This window comes from Boeremia exigua, assembly GCF_020726555.1.
Source record: "Boeremia exigua strain MPI-SDFR-AT-0100 chromosome Unknown C7974scaffold_4, whole genome shotgun sequence".
NCBI classification, from domain to species: domain Eukaryota; kingdom Fungi; phylum Ascomycota; class Dothideomycetes; order Pleosporales; family Didymellaceae; genus Boeremia; species Boeremia exigua.
Genome location: NW_025763521.1, coordinates 2,407,566 through 2,428,534, shown reverse-complemented (window position 1 = coordinate 2,428,534; position 20,969 = coordinate 2,407,566). Strand labels below are relative to the sequence as shown.

General features: G+C 53.1%; 6 protein-coding genes across 6 annotated transcripts; 3 read left to right on the top strand and 3 right to left on the bottom strand.

Annotated features, from left to right (window-relative positions):
- Positions 1-1,331: 1,331 nt before the first annotated feature.
- C7974DRAFT_308604 (heterokaryon incompatibility protein-domain-containing protein) lies at positions 1,332-3,655 on the top strand (the record flags this gene model as incomplete). Its single annotated transcript, XM_046138179.1, has 3 exons — positions 1,332-1,689; positions 1,744-2,439; positions 2,487-3,655. 3 exons carry the CDS (start codon positions 1,332-1,334, stop codon positions 3,653-3,655), a joined length of 2,223 nt encoding a protein of 740 aa, XP_045999522.1.
- Positions 3,656-3,666: 11 nt separating this feature from the next.
- On the bottom strand, positions 3,667-5,683 carry C7974DRAFT_158506 (uncharacterized protein). The gene is made up of 3 exons (XM_046135906.1): positions 5,370-5,683; positions 4,583-5,169; positions 3,667-4,533 (listed from the first exon to the last, which is right to left on the bottom strand). The coding sequence occupies exons 1-3, from the start codon at positions 5,526-5,528 to the stop codon at positions 3,678-3,680; spliced, it is 1,602 nt and encodes a 533-aa protein (XP_045999521.1). The 5' UTR covers positions 5,529-5,683; the 3' UTR covers positions 3,667-3,677.
- A 1-nt stretch (position 5,684) lies between these two features.
- Positions 5,685-8,876, top strand: C7974DRAFT_158490 (uncharacterized protein). The gene is made up of 3 exons (XM_046135905.1): positions 5,685-6,077; positions 6,199-7,598; positions 7,649-8,876. Exons 1-3 carry the CDS (start codon positions 5,921-5,923, stop codon positions 8,666-8,668), a joined length of 2,577 nt encoding a protein of 858 aa, XP_045999520.1. The 5' UTR covers positions 5,685-5,920; the 3' UTR covers positions 8,669-8,876.
- Positions 8,877-9,004: 128 nt separating this feature from the next.
- On the bottom strand, positions 9,005-13,842 carry C7974DRAFT_411731 (uncharacterized protein; the record flags this gene model as incomplete). The annotated part of the gene is made up of 9 exons (XM_046143588.1): positions 9,005-9,112; positions 9,163-10,530; positions 10,580-10,594; positions 10,842-11,006; positions 11,831-11,841; positions 11,893-11,909; positions 11,958-13,300; positions 13,365-13,450; positions 13,503-13,842. The coding sequence occupies 9 exons, from the start codon at positions 13,840-13,842 to the stop codon at positions 9,005-9,007; spliced, it is 3,453 nt and encodes a 1,150-aa protein (XP_045999519.1).
- An 884-nt stretch (positions 13,843-14,726) lies between these two features.
- On the bottom strand, positions 14,727-15,615 carry C7974DRAFT_411730 (uncharacterized protein; the record flags this gene model as incomplete). Its single annotated transcript, XM_046143587.1, has 2 exons — positions 14,727-15,170; positions 15,244-15,615. The coding sequence occupies 2 exons, from the start codon at positions 15,613-15,615 to the stop codon at positions 14,727-14,729; spliced, it is 816 nt and encodes a 271-aa protein (XP_045999518.1).
- A 1,246-nt stretch (positions 15,616-16,861) lies between these two features.
- Positions 16,862-20,904, top strand: C7974DRAFT_471024 (flavin-containing amine oxidoreductase-domain containing protein). The gene is made up of 2 exons (XM_046146485.1): positions 16,862-19,374; positions 19,423-20,904. The coding sequence occupies exons 1-2, from the start codon at positions 17,140-17,142 to the stop codon at positions 20,536-20,538; spliced, it is 3,351 nt and encodes a 1,116-aa protein (XP_045999517.1). The 5' UTR covers positions 16,862-17,139; the 3' UTR covers positions 20,539-20,904.
- The last annotated feature ends 65 nt before the right edge of the window (positions 20,905-20,969 follow it).

The window sequence follows — 20,969 nt, the reverse complement described above, 5'->3', positions numbered from 1 at the left end:
CATTACCAACCCATCCATCTCCGGCGCCTCTCGCAGGAGCCCCGTCCCCACGCCGCAATTGGCCGTGAGCCACAAACAAGACTTCCGTCAAGCCCGCACCTGTTTCCCACAGCTGCCGCTTCGGGCAGGCGCACGGCTGCCAAGCACGGCGCCTGCAATCGACGGCAGCTGCTCGCGGAAGGTTGCGGGCAGCGCGTGGGCGGGCGAGGCTGGCGTGGGGCCGAGGACAAGGCCGCGTTTGGGCGTCGAGGGTTGCGGGTTACGCTGGTGTCGGTTTCCAAGCCCAACGCCTGTTTTCCACGGCGGTGCTGGAGGGTTGCTGTTTGTGGTATGTTCGGGGCTGCGCCGGGGGTGCTGTGCTTCTCTTTTTCCTCTTAGAGGGCGCGATTGACGTGTTGGCGGGCACGGGTGTCTTGTGCTGTCGCAGAGTCGCCTCTCGCGTGTTGCTAGGTAGGTCGGCTGCAGGGTGTCGGTACCTAGTCCAGCCCTATTAGAGACCCTGAGAAGTTAATTATCAGACTCAATCCCATGTGCAGATGCGAGAAACTCTATCAAGAGCCGAACATCTCCCAGGCCGAATATCTCCCAGCTACGCTGTAAGTCCGTGATCCATGGTTGCTGCGTTGTCGACTACCTCCTACGCGAGAGCCTCTGTACTTTAGCGGTGCTGGGGTCCAGGACAGCCCTGCGGCTGTTAACGGCTGCTGGTCGGCCGAAGGTGGTTAAGGTTAAGGTTAGAGTTGCAAGGAAGCTCAACGCCTGCAATTGACGGTTGCCGCGTTAGGGAGTTTTCAAGGTTACAAGCTCGACGCCTACTTTCGACGCAATGCTAACAAGTTGCCCCATACGGTAACTTGGTGAGAGACCTCGCAACAAGTGTGGTGCAGCATGGCTGTTTGCGGTGGTCATGGACGGACAGTGGGACGTCGTTGGCTGCTTCCTTTGTCCTTCAATGCTGTCGGGTGGGAAAGTTCCGTCGCGCTGCGGGGTACTCCGAAAGGGTCGCTGTTGCATCCTGGACGACATGTCTTCGCGCAAAGCTACTTCATATGTTACCTAGGGGATATTGGGGTCAGGTTATCTGGGTTCATTGCTACCTGAAATCTTCCGATGCTTGATATATATGCTCAGGTGTCCAGTCGCACCATGCAACAGTGGCAGTAAGCAATCAGTTTTGGCCCCCACGCGCTGTACGGTCGGCTCTGTAGCCTAACAATATGCGACAAGCCGAATCCGCGCACCGTGTACAATCTCCACGATGCGTGTGATCTATCTGTTATACTCTTCTCCGCGTGCCTTTGTGACGAACTAGCTCTCAACATACATCGAGCATGAAGCTGTGCGACTACTGCATCGCCAACGTCTTGGAAAGCGACGTCTCCTGGGACTTCCATAATCACTCTTATGACGCTCTGACTCCATCGTCGAAGTATCGATGCCTCTTTTGTTCGACGCTTCGAAAAGACATCAGGCGAGTGGCGCCGTGGTTGAAGGAGTCTGACTATGCAGAGTCCTGGCCAGTTTATCGCTGGAGCATCAGGAGTCTGGCCAAGATTCGAGAGAGTCCGGAGACAGCGGTCGTGACGTTTCGATATGTGCCTCCGAAGAAGAGACTTGCCGTCGGAGTGGACGCAGATCTAGACAATATTGATCTCCCAACGAGAACCTTCTTCCTCTTTCCTGACGAAGGTAGGCACTTGATCTTAGCAAGACCGTTCTCGATATCTCGCTGATTGTTCATAGATTTGCAGCCTCTACCGACGCTGCTACAACTTGGTCGGTCGACAAATCCAAGCGTGAACGGCGGTCGTCAGATCCGCGAGTGGGTCGGGAGGTGCGACCAACAGCACACAGACTGCATGAGACGAAGGAAGGCCACCCCAAAAGCGTCTCGTTTCATCCCAACCCGTCTGCTAGATATCAGTGGACCACCCGAGTCCGCTATTCGGGTAATAGAGACCGCGACAACGACTGTTCATGGGCCATACTGTTCTCTGTCGCACTGCTGGGGAAAGCCCGACTTCGTCCAATTACGCGATAACAACAGGAAGTCGTTCATGACTGACGGTGTGTCGTGGAACATGCTCACCAACAACTTCAGGCAAGCCATCGAGGTTGCTCGCTTTCTTGAGATCGGGTACATCTGGATCGACAGCCTTTGTATCATCCAGGGCAGTGCAGAGGACTGGGTACGTGAAGCAAGTAAGATGCATCTGGTGTACAGGAATAGCTACTGCAATATCGCGATCGCGGACTCCGTAGGTCAGTACGGGGGCGCCTTTCGTAGTCGTGAACCCATGGATGTGTCTCCAGTCGAGTATACGCCTCGCGAAGCTTCATCCATGTTCACTGGCAAGAAATGGAGGGTTGTACCTGAAGATCTATGGGATCGTGAGCTATTACAGTCGAGTTTGTACACGCGTGGGTGGGTGTTCCAAGGTACGTGGCAAAGATCAAATGCTAGCGAGATGCTGACCCAACACCAGAAAGAATGCTGTCACCTCGGATTCTCCATTTCACCCGGGGCCAGGTGTTTTGGGATTGTCCTTCTCTGAGCGCTTGTGAAAGTCTTCCGGCCGGCTTACCAAAACCCATGGATAAGACATCGAAACCCGACAGACACTGGAGAGGCCGCCTCCAGGAACCCGAAGGCAGTCGCGATCTCGCCGGACCAAATGATCAGCCTCTCTCCGTTTACTGGCAAAGTGCGGTTCGGAATTACACGAGCTGTAACCTGACACAACGTTCTGACAAGCTCATTGCACTCTGGGGTATTGCAAAACTCATTAAAGACAGCATGGGTGTGGAGTACGGCGAAGGCCTCTGGGAAGACAACCTCGAAGATCAGTTAGCGTGGCGGGTTGCTGAGTGCAAACTCAAGGAGCGCCCTGTCACAGAAAGGCGAAAGATCCCGTCTTGGTCATGGGCGTCCATGGACGGCGAGATCATAATCGCCGACAGACTCTCCGACAAGAGTCATCGCACAGTGTGCGACCACAACGGTCGTGACCTCGAACTCGATCTCAAAGGCGTGAAGCGTTACGCACGGCCGTCGTTGCCTTCGAGACCTCGAGGTCCGGGACCGTTTCTGCCGCAACGAGTCCAGAGCGATAGTGTACTGGAAGTCAAACATGCAAAGACGAAAGCTCAGAAGGATATAGGCCACTACGGTCAGGGTGAAAAGGCCGACAAAGTGGATGAAAATGCCGAGCCAGTACTTCACAACTACGCTATAGCTATCCAAGGGCATATCAACCACGGTATACTTCGCTTCAGCGAGACTAGAAGAGCATGGGTTCTACGAGTACACGATGAAAATAATTTCGAAATGGAAGCCTATCCAGACACTATCCCAAGCCTGATGAACGGCGAACACCCGTCAAAGTTTGTGGTACTGTCAGTAAAGAAAGTGGTAAAACTGAAGGCAGAGAGCATGCAGACACATGGCAGCGGAGATATAGAGTTCGAAGGTCGTGGTATTCTTCTAGAGTCTGTTGATAAAGAAGAAGGAGATCGGTTTCGCAGAGTGGGTGCGTTTGACTTCCGCGGTGCAAACGCGGAGACATTCAGTAGGCTGTTAGTGACCGCTGGCAGTGAGAAGCTTCCGCCTCAGGAATATAGTGCGAGATTGGGGAGGAAGTTTTGGTTAGAATAGCGTTCTATAGCCTTCTTCAAGATTATGTCCAAGCTACCGTGCCTTTCCGAACAATGAAGGTCTGAGGAGGTGCTTCTTCAATAGCCGGCATAGTCGTCATAGTTCTTGAGAGTTTGTATGGATTGATCTGTTGTGGCTCCTCGTATGTGTTCTGTGGCTCAAAGCGAGCTGTGGACGACCTCTGAGGTGTACCGAACTCTGAAAGTGCAGAGCCTCGACGGCTACTGGCTTCGATTTGTATGGCGGCTCGGTGAAGAGCTTGATTGTATCTCTGTTCCACATAGAACAGGAAGTTCCTGTTATAGATCTTGAGTCTTTGTGGGCCTTCAACCATTATGTCGACGAGCCAGCCCCTGGTTGCTTCGACAATCTCCTCCCCACTGTAAATACCAGGGATATCGAACCCTCGTAATTGCTCACGTAGTTCATCTATCGCCTCCCCGTCATCATACCGGCCCGCGGAAGCGATAGCTTTCAGCGCAATTGCCCGTTGATGCTTGGGCTGAGCCTCGATGCTTTCGAGTCCACAGTCGAACAGGGCAACGATAGGTGCAGGAAGTTGTTGTCTCCTGGCATCGAGGCTCTCAGCAGTCTCCATATCATGCACCAGGTCTAATCTCGCCCGTGCCATCGCAATGTTTCCATATGAGTTCAGTTCGATATCGTCGACAAGCTGTGTGATAGGCTTTACATCCCGTGTGGACACTAAACTCTCGCCCAGTGCAGACAGAGGGGGCTTCCGACCGCGACTGTTGAGTCCCAGGTCGCCATGCTCGCGTTCCAAATCCCATGCAATGAAGGCCTTCATCACATCTGGTGGGACCCATAGCCTGACGTTGACATGATCATAGTCCTCCATGAGGTTGTCGTGGACATTACTGTAGCACACATTAGAGAGTGGAGAATCCAGGGCATATGGAAACTCACCACGAGTGGCAAGTTTTGCCTGCGTCTCTGCACACAAAACACATGGTGAAGCCTTCGCAACTATTGTCAAGGCATAGCATATACATATCCAGTGGAATTTGGTTGACATGGTTGTGACATTCGCGAATATCGCATTGAGCCTCTCTCTGCTCGAAGGCCGCTGAGCGAGACGTCAACAGAACCCTCGTTCCTTTTTGTTGCAGATCAGCCAATTCTGTCTCCAACATATACCGTACTGTGGGGCCACATCTGTCAATACCGTCAAGAATCAAAAACGCGTAACTGTCGTTAGCTGCTTCAAGGCTCGCATGGACAGCTTGACGAAGACACCCTAGTCGTTTCCTCCTCTGTGCACCCATCGATTGAGGGTCACATAAGTCGCTGTACTCCTCATACAACCGGTCAGACTCATCGCTCTGGTGGAGGACAGACTCCTTAATGTTGTGATACACTGTGACCAAGAAGGCTTCGATGAAGTCGATCTGGCAATTGGGGATGTCTTTGTCGATACAGACCAAGATGATAGGACAGCCTTGATGTTCAGGGTGCTGCCTTAGGTGCCGAGACGCCAATCTCGCGAACGTTGTCTACTCTGGTGTCAGTAGGACTGTATCTATTTTCAGCATCTTGAAATGACATGACTTGCGCCCGAATCTCTGTGAACCAACAGTGAAAAGGACCAGCTCCACGACAAGCAAAGCTCGGACAGATTGTGGCCTTCCGAGGGACCACACCGGTGTGGCGATTCCTTGTTGAGGCTGTCACACGACGTAATGGATTTGCTCACCTTCCCAGACCCCGGTCCTCCGATACAGTGCAATTGCCACTTCCCATGACCTCGATGCCATCTTTGAAAGGCGTCGCTCTCGAACACCCATCCAAGAAGGTCGGGGAAGATGTCTGTAGAAATATTTTGGTCAAGGTGCTGTGGAGCCAGGTACTCCATCTTGGACGCGGGGGTCTATGGTGTGAATGGCAAGTCCTTGTGGAAGTTTGTTGTGTATTGCAGATGAATAGCCTGCAATCAAGTGCGCATACAGAGTGGGGCCTGTAATGAGCAGTCAGCACTTAGTCCCGATGTGTATGGGGCTGAAGCCGGTGTCAGATTCTCTAAATGGCACATGCAGGTGTAAGGCTTTGCCGCGGGTGCCTGGACGGCTTAACTCGCCCCCAAATAGGTATATTTGGGGGCCATTTGAGCGTATGCATGGCGTCCGCCTCGCCGACTTGCAAACGCCATCAACGATAAAAACGAGATTGCTTAAATTAATGATGCCCCCTTATTTAATAAGATCGTTATCCTGACAGCCTCTTGCCTGTGCTGTTGTATTCGAAAGGATGATCTGCAGAAGCTTGTTGGTGCTCGGCTTTGCGGCCTCCAGCTTTGCCCGCTCAGTGCCGCAAAGAATTGCCCGGCAGGAACCATCGACTACTGCAAGTGCCTCAGATGCCCAATCGACGATTTGTGGAAAGATCATCGATGCTGTGAACGAAGGTGAGTCAGTTCCAGGTTGAAGAGCAGAGGGGAGGGGTCAAAATTAGCGCGTTACGCGTTGCTACTACCATCTCAACCCTAGTTATCGCATTTTCGTTCTTATCAAGCTAATGCTGAATAGGGTATTCATTCTTTGCTGCCAGCGATGCCTACGAATGCCTCACTAGTGTGCCATTCAACAGTGCCGTCGCTTCGCGCTTTATCGCCTATTGGAACGAAACTCTCCAATTCCAGACTACTCTTGCATACCTGAAGAACCCTCCCGAAGGGTATCAACAGCCGGCAGTCGATTTTGAGACCGAACTTGGGAAGATACAACAGCGTGTCGATGCAGGTGCATACCGCAACCAGTATGACTTTGAGGCAGACGTCCAGCTCCTGACGTACGCCTTGAAGGATGGTCATGTCATACTGAACGCCGGCATTCTATCAGCCTTCTCCTTTGGCAGCCCCTACGAGATTACCTCAGCCTCCATCGATGGCAAACAGGCACCAAAAATCTACATCACTGATGACCTCCTCCCAGAGAAGGCATCGCAGCCCTGGACACCGTCACCAATCGTCACCATCAACGGGACGGAGGTCAACGAGTTTATCAGTACCTACGCTGCGCTAAACTCATGGGGATATGTTGAGCCGCATGCTGAATGGAACGATCTGATGTCTCATCCTACACTTGACATTCTAGGTGGACTGACTACATTCTCCGGTGCAGGCACATTCTACCCGGGCGACAATCTGACTTTCACGTACGAGAACGGCACGTCCAAGGACACCATTTGGGTGGCGATTTACAACGAGCCTGCCAATGCCACAGGCCCTTTGACGACAGGTGGTGACTTCTACAACTACTTCGTGCTCGGTCTCTTGCCTGCTTCGTTTGAGCCTGTTGCCTCCCCGCTGGAAAGCTCTGGCACTGTGCAGGCTGCTCCTGGGAATTGGTCAGAGGCAAGCTTCGGTGCCTTTCCGGAAGACCCGGACATCGTTCAATACGACCTCGGTGTCTATTACACCGGTCTCGTGTCTGGATACTTCTACAAGGACATCTCCACGGGCGTCTTGAGCCTTCCAAGCTTTGACGGTGTCCCAGAGACACTAGGGAATTGGACGGATACAGTCTCTTATTTTGTCCGCAACATCTCTACTGCAGGTGTAGACAGGGTCGTGATCGACCTCCAACGTAACTCTGGAGGCACTCCCCTGCTCGCATTCACCACCTTTAAAGAATTCTTTCCAGATCTGTTCCCGTTTGCAGGGAGCAGAAGGCGCAGCTTTGATGTAGCCAATGTAATGGGCTCAGCGACCACGGAATGGTGGTCCTCTCTGAGCGAAGCCAACGAGACGGAAGAGTACATAAAGTATGACAATGCAGCGAACGAATGGGTCATCACCGATCGACTCAATGCTGTTACTGGCAGCAATTTCAGCAGCTGGTCCGAATACCAGGGACCAATCAGGGCGCAAGATGACGAGTTCTCCCTTGTCGAGCAATATGACCTAGCCAACCCTACCTTTGATACCGTAAGTCGGTTCAAGCCACCGAGATAGTAGCTCGCTCTGATAATTCTTAGGCTGCCTTCGATGAGTGGATTCCAACGTGGTATCTACCTGAAAACAGCATCGGGCCGTTCCTACCACGACCTGTGCAGGCGGATCGTATCGTCCTGCTTACTGACGGCCTTTGCGCATCTGCCTGTGCTCTATTTGTCGAGATGATGACGCAGGCAGGAGCGAAGACGGTGGTCGCTGGAGGTCGTCCAACAAAAGGGCCTATGCAAGCCGCCAGTGGTACCCGTGGTGCCAGATCATACGACACATGGACACTGGACAACGACATGATCTACGCACGAAGCCTTGACGAGAGCGTCGCAACGAACGTCAACGCGACAGTACCCGAGATCAGAGATTCCGCAATGTTCGTCAAGTACGGCGGATTTAATCTTCGCGATCAGATCAGAAAAGAAGACACTACTCCGCTGCAATTCAAGTATGAAGCCGCCGACTGCCGCATCTACTACACAGTGGACAACATCTACAACATGACCCGCTTGTGGCACGACGTCTCTGCTGCAGCATTCACGGACTCTTCTCTATGCGTGGAGGGATCCACCGGGTTTTCCAAGACCAACAACACGAACCCCATCGCACCGCCTCAGCCAGATGCACAGAAGCCCGTCCTCAGCCTCAACACAACATCAATCGCGCAAGCCAAGTGGGATGACGATGACAGTGACAGCTTCCACGCAGCCGTGAATAGCAAGGGCACACGCAACAAGGACCCTTTTCCGCTTTGCGTTCCCGTCCCGTTAACCGGCGGTCAAGGCTGTACTGACGCTGGCTCAGTATGCAGACAGGTATCCGTGTATTGTACCAAGGACAAGGCGTATAAGAACCCGTACAGGTGCGTCTCAGAATGCCGGAACCAACCAGGGAGCAAATGCCATGGATCTTGCAAACTTGACTCTCCTAGCGCGGAGAGCAAACCCGTCTACGCGAACGCAGCGGGAACTGAGTTCTCAGAGAAGCTCTCGACAGGTTACTGCTACCCTTCAGTAGGCACTAAAGCGCTCGGATGCTCAGCGGACGGGTGATTTTACAACTAGACGCATATATAGAATCCGATTATCACTGCGGACAACTTGCATCTGAGTGAACATATGGTGATCGTATCAAATGAATTACTAGCTTACAAATTCGAGAGGAGAGCCTTTTACCGCACAAACCTCATGCCAAAGCATTTCCTAACTCCTCTAAACTTCCTTTGTAGATGAGTCGAGAACGCTGTATAAACAGGACACAAAATCTCCTCGAGGTTGATCCGTCTTGCTTGCCTCACAGACCTATCCTATCCGACCCCGGTGGGTATATGGCTCTTTTATTCTTCCCATGTTACTCTGCCGTGAAGCAGGATAATGAGTACATGTCATTTACAATGGTCGTCCACCAACGAACTCGCTCCATGTGCGGACTTCGGTGGGGATGCCCTCCTTCTTGGGCAGCTTCTCGCTCATGCACTGAGCGAAAAGGACAGCAGTCTGTGGACTGTTAGCATGTGATGATGGTGGAGATGAGAGTCCTGGCTTACCTTGGGCTCCATGAAGAGAGGGACGCCAAAGTCGACTGCGTTCCTGCGCATGACATAGTCTTCGTCAAGCAGACCGTTGGCCCTGAACTTGGCCAGGTTGAAGCAACCACGGATGTCGTTCTTCTCAAAGACCTCACGGAGAGCACGCTTATCCTCCTTGGGGAAAGCGATGACTTCGACCTTGACACCCTCGACGCTCTTCTCGAGCAGAGCCTTGACGTTCTCGTTGGCGGCAAGGAACTTGTAGCCAAGAGACTGGATGTACTTGGCAATCTGGATCAGGGAGTTGGAGTGAAGAGATCCAGCTGTGACATCACCGCCGAAGAGAAGACTCTCACCAGGCTGAGGCAGGCGGAAGTTCATCTGCGACTGAGCAGCTGCCCAGTAGGCCTCAATGAGGTCCTTACCGAAGCAGGCCATCTCACCAGTGGAGGACATCTCGACGCCGAGGTAGGGGTCAGCACCAGCCAGCCTGGTCCAGGAGAACTGAGGAACCTTGGTGGCAACGTAGTCACGGTCAACCTTCATGAGATCAGTAGGCTCGGGAACCTCGCGACCGACAAGAGCCCTGGTGGCAACATCGATGAAGTTGGTGCCAAGGACCTTGCTGACGAAGGGGAATGAGCGGGATGCACGAAGGTTGCACTCAATGACCTTGAGGTTGGGCTCCGCACCCTCGACCTCCTCCATGATGATTTGCATGTTGAAGGGACCGGTGATGTTCCATGCCTTGGCGACCTTGTCGGCGATCTCCTTAACGCGCTCCTGGATCCTGGTGTTGAGGTTGACAGGAGGCAGGACAAGTGTGGCATCACCAGAGTGGACACCAGCGTTCTCGATGTGCTCACTGACAGCGTGAACAAGGACCTTTCCGTTGGAGGCCACAGCATCGCAGTCAATTTCCTGAGCGCCGTCGATGAATTTGGTGATAACAACAGGGTGGTCAGGCGAGACGGAAGAGGCGGCCAGAAGCTTCTCCTCGAGCTCATCCTCGCTGCGGATGACTGTCATGGCAGCACCGGAGAGAACGTAGGATGGGCGAACCAGGACAGGGTATTTGACAGCGTCAGCGAACTTCTTCGCCTCTTCGTACGAAGTCAGCTCCTTCCACGCGGGCTGATCAACGCCGATGGAGTCCAGGATCGAAGAGAACTTGTGGCGGTCCTCGGCCTTGTCAATGTCGTTAGGGTCGGTTCCGAGAACCTTAGCCTTGCCAGACTCCTGGAGCTTCAAGGCGATGTTCTGAGGCAGCTGACCACCGACAGAGACAACGACACCCTGGGCGGTCTCCAGCTCGTAGATATCCATGACACGCTCGTAGCTCAACTCCTCGAAGTAGAGCCTGTCCGCGACGTCGAAATCGGTCGACTAAAATATGTCAGCAATGGCAAAACCAGCGGAATCGGGGGTTACCGACATAAGTCTCAGGATTCTGGATCCGTCAAGTTAGCATAATACATTCAAGTAAAGGAGGTTGGGGTTGGGTAAGGGTGAAGGGGTATACTTGGGTTGGACCCGGAGTTCCAAAAATTGGAGGAAAGTGGTCCGTGCATGGGAGGTCTGCGGCAGGGATTGTAGCTTACATACTGTCGCGATATGTTAGCATGTGTACTACAATTGAGTCTTTCCAAAGGCCTGGGGACGGACAGATAGTCCTGGAGGCTTTCAGGGAAACGTACGTTGATCATGACAGTCTTCTTGCCGAGCTTGTTGAGCGACATGGTGGCGTTGACAGCACACCAATCGAACTCGACAGAGCTACCAATACGGTAGACACCGCTACCAAGGACGAGGACACCGTGGTCGTCGAACGAGACATCGTGGGAGGAGGCGTTGTAGGTGGTCTGAAGTAAAGATTAGTAGTTGCAGAAGTGTGAACAATGACGAAATTTCGCGTTGAGGAAATCTGATGAAGTGGCGTAAAGGTCCTCAGTTAGACATTAAATGGCTCTTCAATCGGTCCAGAAAGTGCGCCAAACGAGCCGCTCAGACAGAGCGAATAGTGACGATCATGAGCTCCAACTCGGTATCGACAGTGTCGATTAGCTGATGCCACCGGATATATGACGCGTTGAGTATATCAGACGACGTCAAAAAGATCGAGGCTGTCGATTTGAGTTACCCAAAGAGCTCAGAGCTCAATGAGGTAGCCTTCAGCTCGAACATGAAAGCCTGGTGCTTCCTGCCCTTGCAGCGACAGTCCCAGTTCTTGCGCACGTCGGTGCCATAGCCGCAAGGGCCACACTCGAAGAGTCGCGGTGTGGGTTGGCTTCTTAGGCACGGTGCTTCTCTGTCTTGTTGTGCTCGTCAAGGTCGGACTTGTGGTGGCAGGACTTCTTGCAGATATCGCAATAGTAGGTAGAAGACCGTTAGAGGCCTCCAAGAGACCGCATGTCGAATATGTGCAGTGACCGTGTAGTGTAGAAGACCTCCTACGAGCCGTCCGGTAGAGTGGCAGGACAAAAAATATTGATGTGTACAACGGGTAGGCAGATCAAATGAAGGCCTCCAGAGAGCGGTGTGTGATGTGCGTGCAGTAGTGCAGGTAGCGCTGATGACCTCCAGCAATCCAGGGAAGTCCAGTCTAGGAGATGGCAAAAGGGGAAAGATTCAATAGGAAGGGGTACTCAAAACAAAGGAGATCAAGGGTAGGGGATCAGGGACTTACGTAAAGGTAGTCTATAACGTGTTAGCAAGCGTACGAAGCACAGGGGAGGGTCATTAACGTACTTGTGTCAGCGGGAAATCTTTTGAAAGTTAGCATAGAGATCGATGAGTGGAGATGGGGAACATACTCAGCAGCCAGGGTGTCAATCTTCTTGACCCAGGGCCTGATGCCGAAGCTCTTCCTGCGAGCGCGGACCTCGTCTTCGGTGCTGTTGACAGCCTTGGCAATCTGCTTGTCGGAGAAACCGAGCTTCTTGGACTTGAGGATGATTTCCTTCTTGAGGCCAAAGAGGCTGCCGATCTCCTCGAGCTCCTTTGTGCAGTCGACGATGTTCTGGAGCTTGTACAAGAACCACTTGTCAATCTTGGTGAGCTCGTGCACCCTGTCGACAGTGTAGCCCTCGTGGTACATGGCCTGACCAACAGCGAGCCATCGGCGATCTGTGGGGTTCGCAAGCTCGTAGTCAAGGCTCTCGCCGTACTTCTCGGACTGGAAGCCGAGGAACTTGGGGTCAACCTGTCGGCAGGCCTTCTGGAAAGACTCCTCGAATGTACGACCGATAGCCATGACCTCACCAACGGACTTCATGGAGCTACCGATGTCGCGCTTCACGTTCTGGAACTTGCTCAGATCCCATCGGGGCATCTTTGTGACTACGTAGTCGAGGGAGGGCTCGAAGTTGGCAGTGGTGGTCTTGGTGACAGCGTTGGGGAGCTCAGGCAGAGTGTGTCCGAGACCAATCTTTGCGGCAGTGTAGGCCAAGGGGTAACCGGTAGCCTTCGAGGCCAAAGCAGAAGAACGAGAAAGACGAGCGTTGACCTCGATGACCCTGTAGTCAAGACCGTCGGGCTGGAGGCAGTACTGTACGTTGCACTCACCAACGACACCCAAGTGTCGCACAATCTTGATCGAGGCAGAGCGGAGCATGTGGTACTCCTCATCGCTGAAAGTCTGACTAGGCGAGACGACAATGCTGTCACCGGTGTGCACACCGAGAGGGTCGAAGTTCTCCATGTTGCAGACAGTGATGCAGTTATCAGCCGCATCACGAACGACCTCGTACTCAGCCTCCTTCCAGCCCTTCAGCGATTTCTCAACCAAGATCTGGGGGGAGAGAGTGAGCGATCGAGCAGACAAGTCCCTGAGTTCATCGGGGTTGTTGGCGAAACCAGATCCCAGACCACCGAGCGCGTACGCAGCACGGACGATGATGGGGTAGCCGACCTTCTCGGCAGCGTCGAGAGCCTCGTCGACAGTGTTGACAGCAATCGACTTGGCAATGGGGATATCGATTTCGTCCAGAGCCCTTGCGAACAAATCACGATCCTCAGAAGTCTCGAGAGTCTTGACGCTTGTTCCAAGAACCTTGACACCATACTTCTCGAAGAGGCCCTTCCTGTTCATTTGGACACCCAGGTTCAGCGCAGTCTGTCCACCGAAGGACAGGAAAATGCCATCGGGCTTCTCCTTCTGGATGACATATTCGACGTATTCGGGGGGTGACAGGCAGGTAGTAGATTTCATCGGCAAGCACGTGCGATGTCTGGATAGTCGCAATATTGGGGTTGATAAGCACCGACTGTACGCCAGCCTCCTTAAGGGCCTTCAAAGCCTGAGAGCCTACGTTACGAATTAGTATGCAGCATCTCTTTTAGCATCTGCTCTTTCATACCTGAGTAGTCGAACTCTCCGGCCTGTCCAATGCTGAGACCTCCACTACCAATGACCAAGACCTTCTTCACGTCGACGAGATCGCGGGCACCAGAAATGGCGCCGCTGTTAAGGTAGGCCTGCGCATTTGGCGCTTCCTGTGTCTGGTTGAAAGTGGACGAGACTTTTGTGAAAGCGCGCAGCTGGCGGTATGTCGCAGTTGACTCACCCTTCGCGCGGAGGGAGGTCAAAGGACGAGCTGTACGAGATGTGAAGCTTCGCGCAGAGACAGAAGATGCAATGCTGCGGAATTGGCCTGTCGTAGTAGGTACGCGACGTGCCAGACGCGCGCAGAGAGCCATGTTGCAGGCGGTAAAGCAGCTGCTGAGCCGAGCTCTGAGAACACCCAGTGACGTAGAGGAGAGGGCGACGAACGCGCGAGAGGAAGTCGCTCGAGGGCTAAAGGTGCGATTGAGGGGTGCTAGAGCTCAAGCTCAACAGAGCAGAGGGAATGTGACTCTATATGAATTATTGAATCGTGGGGAAGATGTGAAGCTTGCCAAACTTTCTATTGCCGATTTTAGCTCCATCCGATTGCGATAAGACCCGTGGTTCAGTGCGCAGGGCCCGCTTGAGTCAACGGAACCCAGGGTTGATGCTTTTTTTTTATTACACAAATGAATCAATTGACTACTCAGCATGATTGCGCTTGCTTGATTGGCTTTGTACACTGGCTCGATGTCACTCGTTACGCTCTCTCTCGTTCAGCCAGCACTGTGCTTCACACAAAGACCATTCGGATCAGGGCCGATAACGGCGCCGAACACTAACACTGGCATGCGCACTGGCGGGAAGAAATTTTGAAGCAGTTTTGCGGGCTGCCGTCACCCGCAGAGCTCACGGACCCTATTCCACACCGAAGGAGTCATTACGACTCAAACCGGTACTTTAGACTGCGTCAGAGGTGCCCGCGTCAGAAGAGCAGATTTCCTTCTTTGTCGTCCTAGGCACGTCTGTGCGCGCTAGTAGCGTTGATCATCGACTGGGCGATGGCATAGCTTGCAATCAAAATCCTCAGATCGAAGAGTCAGAATTCTTGGATTCCGAGTGCGAAGACCTGGCATTGCTTCCAAGAGGTCGCATGATGGTACCCCGTGGAGCGTGCTTCTCACATCTACATGATGCCATGGAATCTTGAATATGCAGATGAATTCCTCACACACTTCTGTGTTGTAATCTTTGTTGCTCAAGTCTTCTTTGACTTGTCTGCTGCCGCATGTCTACTTTTGTACTCTCGTGGACTCTCTAGGCCCTGAGCCTTTGCGCCAGCCAGCCTTTGTAATAGTCCAGGTTTCGACCACATGCCGACCTTGCGTTCTTTGGCCTGCTCTTCAGCAGCGCGATACTCTGCTTCAGAATTTCCAAACTCAGCCCCAGACTTGGCTTCGTAGACGGTGGCTAAGCCGGCCTTCAGCATCTCCAACCCCACGTCTTTCTTGAAGAACCATTTCCGGTAGTAGACCTGCGCTACCACTCTATCGTATTGATCGCGTCTGTATAGTTGCGCACGAACTCGTCGGTTAAGAATGAGGTCGGTAAGCATCTCAAGTGCTTCTTTTGAGTACGGCTGAGCTTCTCGGCCCCAATGCGCGAGTTCTGGCGCATCGACTCCCGCGATTCGAATGTGCAGCTTCAATTCCTGTCAGTGTCATGGCAAAGAGCAAGACCAAGCACTTATCGCCATAGTAGAGGTGCATGCTTACTGTTTGTTTCATGAGTTGGTCTCTTTTCGTTGGTACACTCTTCCATGGCAACCAGCCCCATCCTGCCAGTCGTCCGCCAGGGGTATGATACAGTCTGAAGTTGTCTGCATCTCCAACGCTTGTGACCTGACCAAACAAACTTTTGCGCCGAAAGTAGTCGGGTTTGATGTGGTTGACGCTGGGTATTCTCCGTAGGTAGGATTTGTAAAGGCGAACACCAGCGACGGTGGTCACTGTGAGCGCAAGAGATGGGATCAGGGTCCTTGGCTCCAATAACGATGCCGCCCAGTCATCTGAGCTGTAATGTTCAGTCCATGCTGCGAGGCCGGTCTTCTTCCGTTCATTATCGTCGCCTGACCAAGGCCATCGCATCGTTTAGTTTTGCAAAAGGTGTTGTTTCTGGTAAACAACGTTGCTGCGGGGGTCCGCATTTACGTCAATCGAAATACATCACTGGCCGCCCGTGCCCAGCTTCCCGCCTCCACGTGATAGGCTCACTTGCATGCACCTGCAGTACATGGATCGATAATGCTCGAATGCAGTCACTTTCGTATTATACTTCGCTCTAAATTGAGCGACAATGAGAACATACACAATCGGTGTCACCACTAAGATTGCCCGGCAAGGCAGAATCAAATCAGCATCGTGAGTCGGCAGCTTCGTATGGCTTACGACACAAACGTGCACAATTGTACATAGCAGGCTATTACCTCGGCGCTCTCGTTGCGAGCACCACCTCCAGCCTCATTCACGGAACACGGTCCTTGCGCCAACAACATGCAAGCAAACTGATGAATCCCGCCTTTGTAGGCTCAATCTCCGCTTGTTGAAGGATCGTCTACCCGCACTAGAAGAGTCTACAGCGGTCTTCGACGGTCTTCATAGTGTTCAGATGTTGTGGTTGTTCCTCGTAATAAGCCCAATCATCATGAATATCGTCGAATCTAAGACAGCTATCGTCTCGGCGTCGAGGGTTCGCGCTCTGTTGACCATGTCAGCTTTCGTTTACAACAATCTTCGATAACGCGGCCATACTGATTTGCCCGGACTATGCATGTTTCAGCACCAAGTGTCCATAGCGGGCGCTGCTTGCCATCTCTAAGTATCGGATTCTGTCAGTGGTCCAGATAGTATCTCACAACTCCAGGTGACGAGTGATGCGGAAGGTCATCGCAAGATGCCTCAGGAGCGACTTCATGCCACCAGAATTACCTGTCTGGATTTCAAACCTCATAAACTCGAAGTTCGTCTGCCAGCTTTATTATTCATGTAGACATCAATCGTGTCGACTACGTGGAATATGAGCTACGTGGTGGATAGCGCACAGTACCCCTCACGAATACGCATCGAATATCGACCTGATTGCTGTGCGCTAAATTATCGTGTTGCCGTTGTTTCGACGATGCGGCGATGTCAATGCTGTACGAGGGGAGAATTTGTTCTCATTACGGTTCTAGAAGTGTGGGCCAGCGCTCCGAGATCAGTGGTGCTCAATCAACACCAACCTGATCGAGTAAGGTGGCCTTTGACTGCACGTATCTCCGGGTGCAGGTCTTAGCCAAAAGCGATGCTTGAAGTGGGTGGAACTTAGAAGGCGGCGAAGAGGGGTGCGATGGAGCTGCGCAGGGATCGCTCTAAACGCGGCTGCCGAAGAAGGAACGGCCACTCGTGTGGCTAGGCTTCCCGTGCTCAACCTCTTCACTCACGCCCGCCGCGCATGGGATCTAACATCTTTACAACAATCGAATCCTCCATGCCTGCAGGACCTGTAATCATTCGTTACATACTTCGGATCCCCTTTACATCTTGTCGCATGGACCTGCGCGATCTGTAACCCTTGTGCGGGAACATCAGGTGTTCGCACGAGATTATCCCTCCCGGGTGGAGGCCATCATCATGTTTTCCGCCTTTGCGTCTGGGGCCGACACAAATACACTGGATGACGACTCCGATATGTTCGAGCAATCTCACCAAGACTTTCTGTCGCTACCAATAACGCATGGAAGCATGGATCTGAAGGGTGGTACCGCTCCTATGCCTGGGCTTAGTAACATTGGCTATGGCAGAGAATCGGCGACATCGTCCGTGCACTACGGCGAGAACAACGACACATCGGAGACCAGTCATCAAAGCGGCAATCAGGAGGCAGATGGATCTACACCTGGTCCCTTCACGAATGCGTATGGTTTCAATCTTACTCCCTCGCCACTGCCATGTCCAAATACACCGCACTCCACGGTGGAGAATGGAACACACGGTATCAACGGAAACAACTCGAACAACAATGGGAATGGGATATCCAAGGCTGTTGATGGGAGTGTCACTCATCAGAGCGACGGGATATCAAGACTGAAAGATGCCTCAACCAAGCACAGCTTCATAACGAGAACGCCACAAAGCTTGAGCCGCGAATCTCAACCATCTTCGACACCTGAGCTATTACAATCAAATGAGCGTACTGCTAAGCGGCGGTTAGTAACCACTCCGAAAGGCAAGCCGGTGGAGTGGAGAGCAAATTCAAGCATACCTAGCGACATGTCATGGCCAGAGTTTGGCAGGCAATGCATTCTGGCAGCAGAAAGCAGTAGACTCAATCCGTTTGCCCTGCATCCAACAGAATATCGGCTTCTAAGGAACCATATCAACCACGCGCAGGTCACCATTTACCTCAACATACGGAACGCGATCTTGAGATTATGGCACCGCAATCCTCTGGTCTACGTTTCATCCGAAGAAGCCGCAGGTTGCACTCGAGACAAGCGCTTCTTTGGCCTTGCAAAAGTAGCATACCAGTGGCTTCTCAGAAACGGATACATCAACTTCGGATGCGTTGAGGTACCGGATACGGTACCAGCAATGTCTAAGAAGAAAACGAAGGACAGTTCACAGCGAACGATTATTGTTGTCGGTGCTGGGATGTCAGGCCTAGGTTGCGCTCGACAGCTGGAAGCGCTTTTCGCTCAGCTGGCAGATCAACCACTCAACGACGGTGAACGTCCACCGAAGATCGTTGTCATTGAAGCCCGTCCACGCGTAGGTGGTAGGGTGTACTCACATCCCTTTCTCAATCAAACTAACTCTTCGCTTCCTCCGGGGCACCGCTGTACAGCCGAGATGGGCGCGCAGATCGTCACAGGATTCGAGCACGGCAACCCTCTGAACGCCATTATTCGTGGGCAGCTCGGTATTCCATACCATGGTTTACGCGATAATACGATACTCTATGATTACGATGGCACAACCGTAGACCGTGAGCCTGACCTGTTGGTAGAGAGGCTGTACAATGATGTGTTGGAGCGAGCCAGCGTTTATCGAAACAAAGCTCCCGCGCAGCGAATTGTAGAGGGCGATCGTAACCTTATAATGTTTGGCCGCGACGCAAACGATAACGGTGGACCAACGGTTGCGGAACTGGAGAATTCGGACGCGCCGTTGTCTGTTAATGCGAAGAGTACGGCGTCGACAACAGTCGATAAACCTACAACGGGAGTAGAGAAGCTGGCTGGTAGAGCTTACCAGCTTAGTGCTGGCTTCAACCCGGACATCACAGCGGCTGAGGGGATTCACAATCTTGGGTGGAGGCTCAAAGCAGGGGTGTCAATGACACAGACTGTAGACTTGGATGCAGTTGCGAAGACAACAGAATTCCCTACGTTGGGTCACACTATGGACGAGGGTATCAAGCAATATCAAGCTATCGTTGACATGAAACCGAGAGACATGCGGCTACTGAGTTGGCACCATGCCAATCTTGAATATGCAAATGCAGTCAGTGTCAACAAGCTCAGTCTGGGCGGTTGGGATCAGGATATGGGCAATGAGTTCGAAGGCGAGCATTCGGAGGTCATTGGAGGCTACCAGCAAGTTCCGCGAGGACTCTGGAAGTCGCCGAGCCAACTGGACGTTCGCTTCAACACGCCGATCAAGTCAGTCCGGTACAATACGGAGGAGACCGGGACTGGGAAAGCTGTGACGATTGAATGCAGCAACGGACAGTCCTTTGAGGCTGACCGAGTTGTATTGACAACACCTCTAGGCGTTTTGAAGTCAGGGTCAATAACGTTCCAGCCGCCTCTTCCCGACTGGAAACAGGGTGTGATTGAGCGTATGGGCTTCGGACTACTCAACAAGGTCAGTGTTTGGATGTGTTTGGATTGCAGTGACTAATGGCGCGTAAAGGTCATATTAGTATACGAAAAGGCCTTCTGGGAGCCCGACCGTGACATGTTCGGCTTGCTGAACGAAGCCGAGCACGAAGCCAGTCTCCGACCTGAAGACTATAGGGCGCGGCGAGGACGATTCTACTTGTTCTGGAACTGTATCAAGACCAGCGGCAAGCCAACGCTTGTTGCGCTTATGGCTGGCGATGCTGCTCACTACGCTGAGGCGACGTCAAACGACCAGCTGGTCAAAGAAGTTACAGACCGACTGAGTTCGATGTTCGCATCGAAGACGGTTCCACTTCCCACAGAGGCTATTGTCACAAGATGGAGCAAAGACCCTTTTGCCCGCGGCAGCTACTCATACGTTGGCGCAAAGACACAGACGGGCGACTACGACGTCATGGCTCGACCGCATGGTCCATTACATTTCGCAGGAGAAGCGACATGTGGAACGCATCCTGCTACGGTTCATGGCGCATACTTGTCAGGCCTCCGCGCTGCCGCTGAAGTATATGAAGCAATGAGCGGGCCTATCGAAGTCCCCAGTCCGTTGGTGGAGAAGAAGATCAAGCTCGAGCAGCCAGCTACTCCCTCGTTCGCGGACTTCAAACCAGGGTTTGCGCCTGCAGTGTTGCCCACGCAGACGGAAAAGACAGCACGAGCTCAACAGGACGAAGACTACGAGGCGGCCATTATTGGTGCTATTCTAGAGGAGATTGGCGAGCGACCGATCAAACCAGGCCGCTCTGGAGTGAATCCGTTTTTGCTCTTCACCAAAGACTACTGGTACACTGTTAAGAAAGAGTGCGACGACGCGCGTGTGGCTGCCACGGGCAACCCAGAGGCAAAAGCGTCAAAGCAGGAGGTCCGGATTGCCATCGGCCTCAAGTGGCGGACGGCGGGCGAGGACGTCAAGAAGCCCTTCCAGGAGCAGGCTGACAATGCACGGGACAGTGCAACGTCTCACGCAGCAGACTTCAAGGAGCGAGTGGTCCGCTGGGACAGCGAGGCTTCACGCATACGGCGGGAATACATCCAGAAGAACCCGCCACCGGGCGGGAACGAAGACCTGATACTCAACAGCCGCACGGCGATTGAGCTGGGCGCTGGCAAGCGAATGCGGCGGCTGTGAAGCAGTTTGCGTTTCATTCTATTTTACTTTCTGTTGTAACACCATGTACATGTAGTTGCATTCGACTGCGCGGCACTTGCATTTCACGGGCGTTGGTGGAGGCTCCAGGCCACGCGGTGCGGGCAGGCTCGTGTGGGCGACGGAGGCTGGACGGCTAAATGGGGCATGGCTGTTGGGCGGGTTAGTGGATTTGCGCCATTTGTGATGTGGCGTGGACAGGTGAGCAGCGGACGAACAAGGCCCGCGCGCGCGGTGCATGTCTGGCCGGCAGCAGGCGCGAGCAGTAGCAATGCAGTAATAGAGGTGCCAGTGGACGCCCGTGAGCCCGTGAGCCTGAGGCCCCGTGATCAGCGCGTTCGCAGCATTAGCCGCCGGCCGGCTAGGACGTGGTTTGGAGCCAGGCGCGGCGGCGACGCTCGACGCTGGTGACG

Coding starts and splice junctions, on each gene's coding strand:
- C7974DRAFT_158506 (XM_046135906.1), bottom strand. CDS start 5,528: ATGGAGTACCTGGCTCCACAGCACCTTGACCAAAATATTTCTACAGAC. Junction 5,170..5,369: donor GAGGACCGGGGTCTGGGAAG/GTGAGCAAATCC, acceptor ACACCAGAGTAG/ACAACGTTCGCGAGATTGGC. Junction 4,534..4,582: donor GGCAAAACTTGCCACTCGTG/GTGAGTTTCCAT, acceptor TGTGTGCTACAG/TAATGTCCACGACAACCTCA.
- C7974DRAFT_158490 (XM_046135905.1), top strand. CDS start 5,921: ATGATCTGCAGAAGCTTGTTGGTGCTCGGCTTTGCGGCCTCCAGCTTT. Junction 6,078..6,198: donor CATCGATGCTGTGAACGAAG/GTGAGTCAGTTC, acceptor AATGCTGAATAG/GGTATTCATTCTTTGCTGCC. Junction 7,599..7,648: donor CCAACCCTACCTTTGATACC/GTAAGTCGGTTC, acceptor GATAATTCTTAG/GCTGCCTTCGATGAGTGGAT.
- C7974DRAFT_471024 (XM_046146485.1), top strand. CDS start 17,140: ATGTTTTCCGCCTTTGCGTCTGGGGCCGACACAAATACACTGGATGAC. Junction 19,375..19,422: donor GCTTCGGACTACTCAACAAG/GTCAGTGTTTGG, acceptor TGGCGCGTAAAG/GTCATATTAGTATACGAAAA.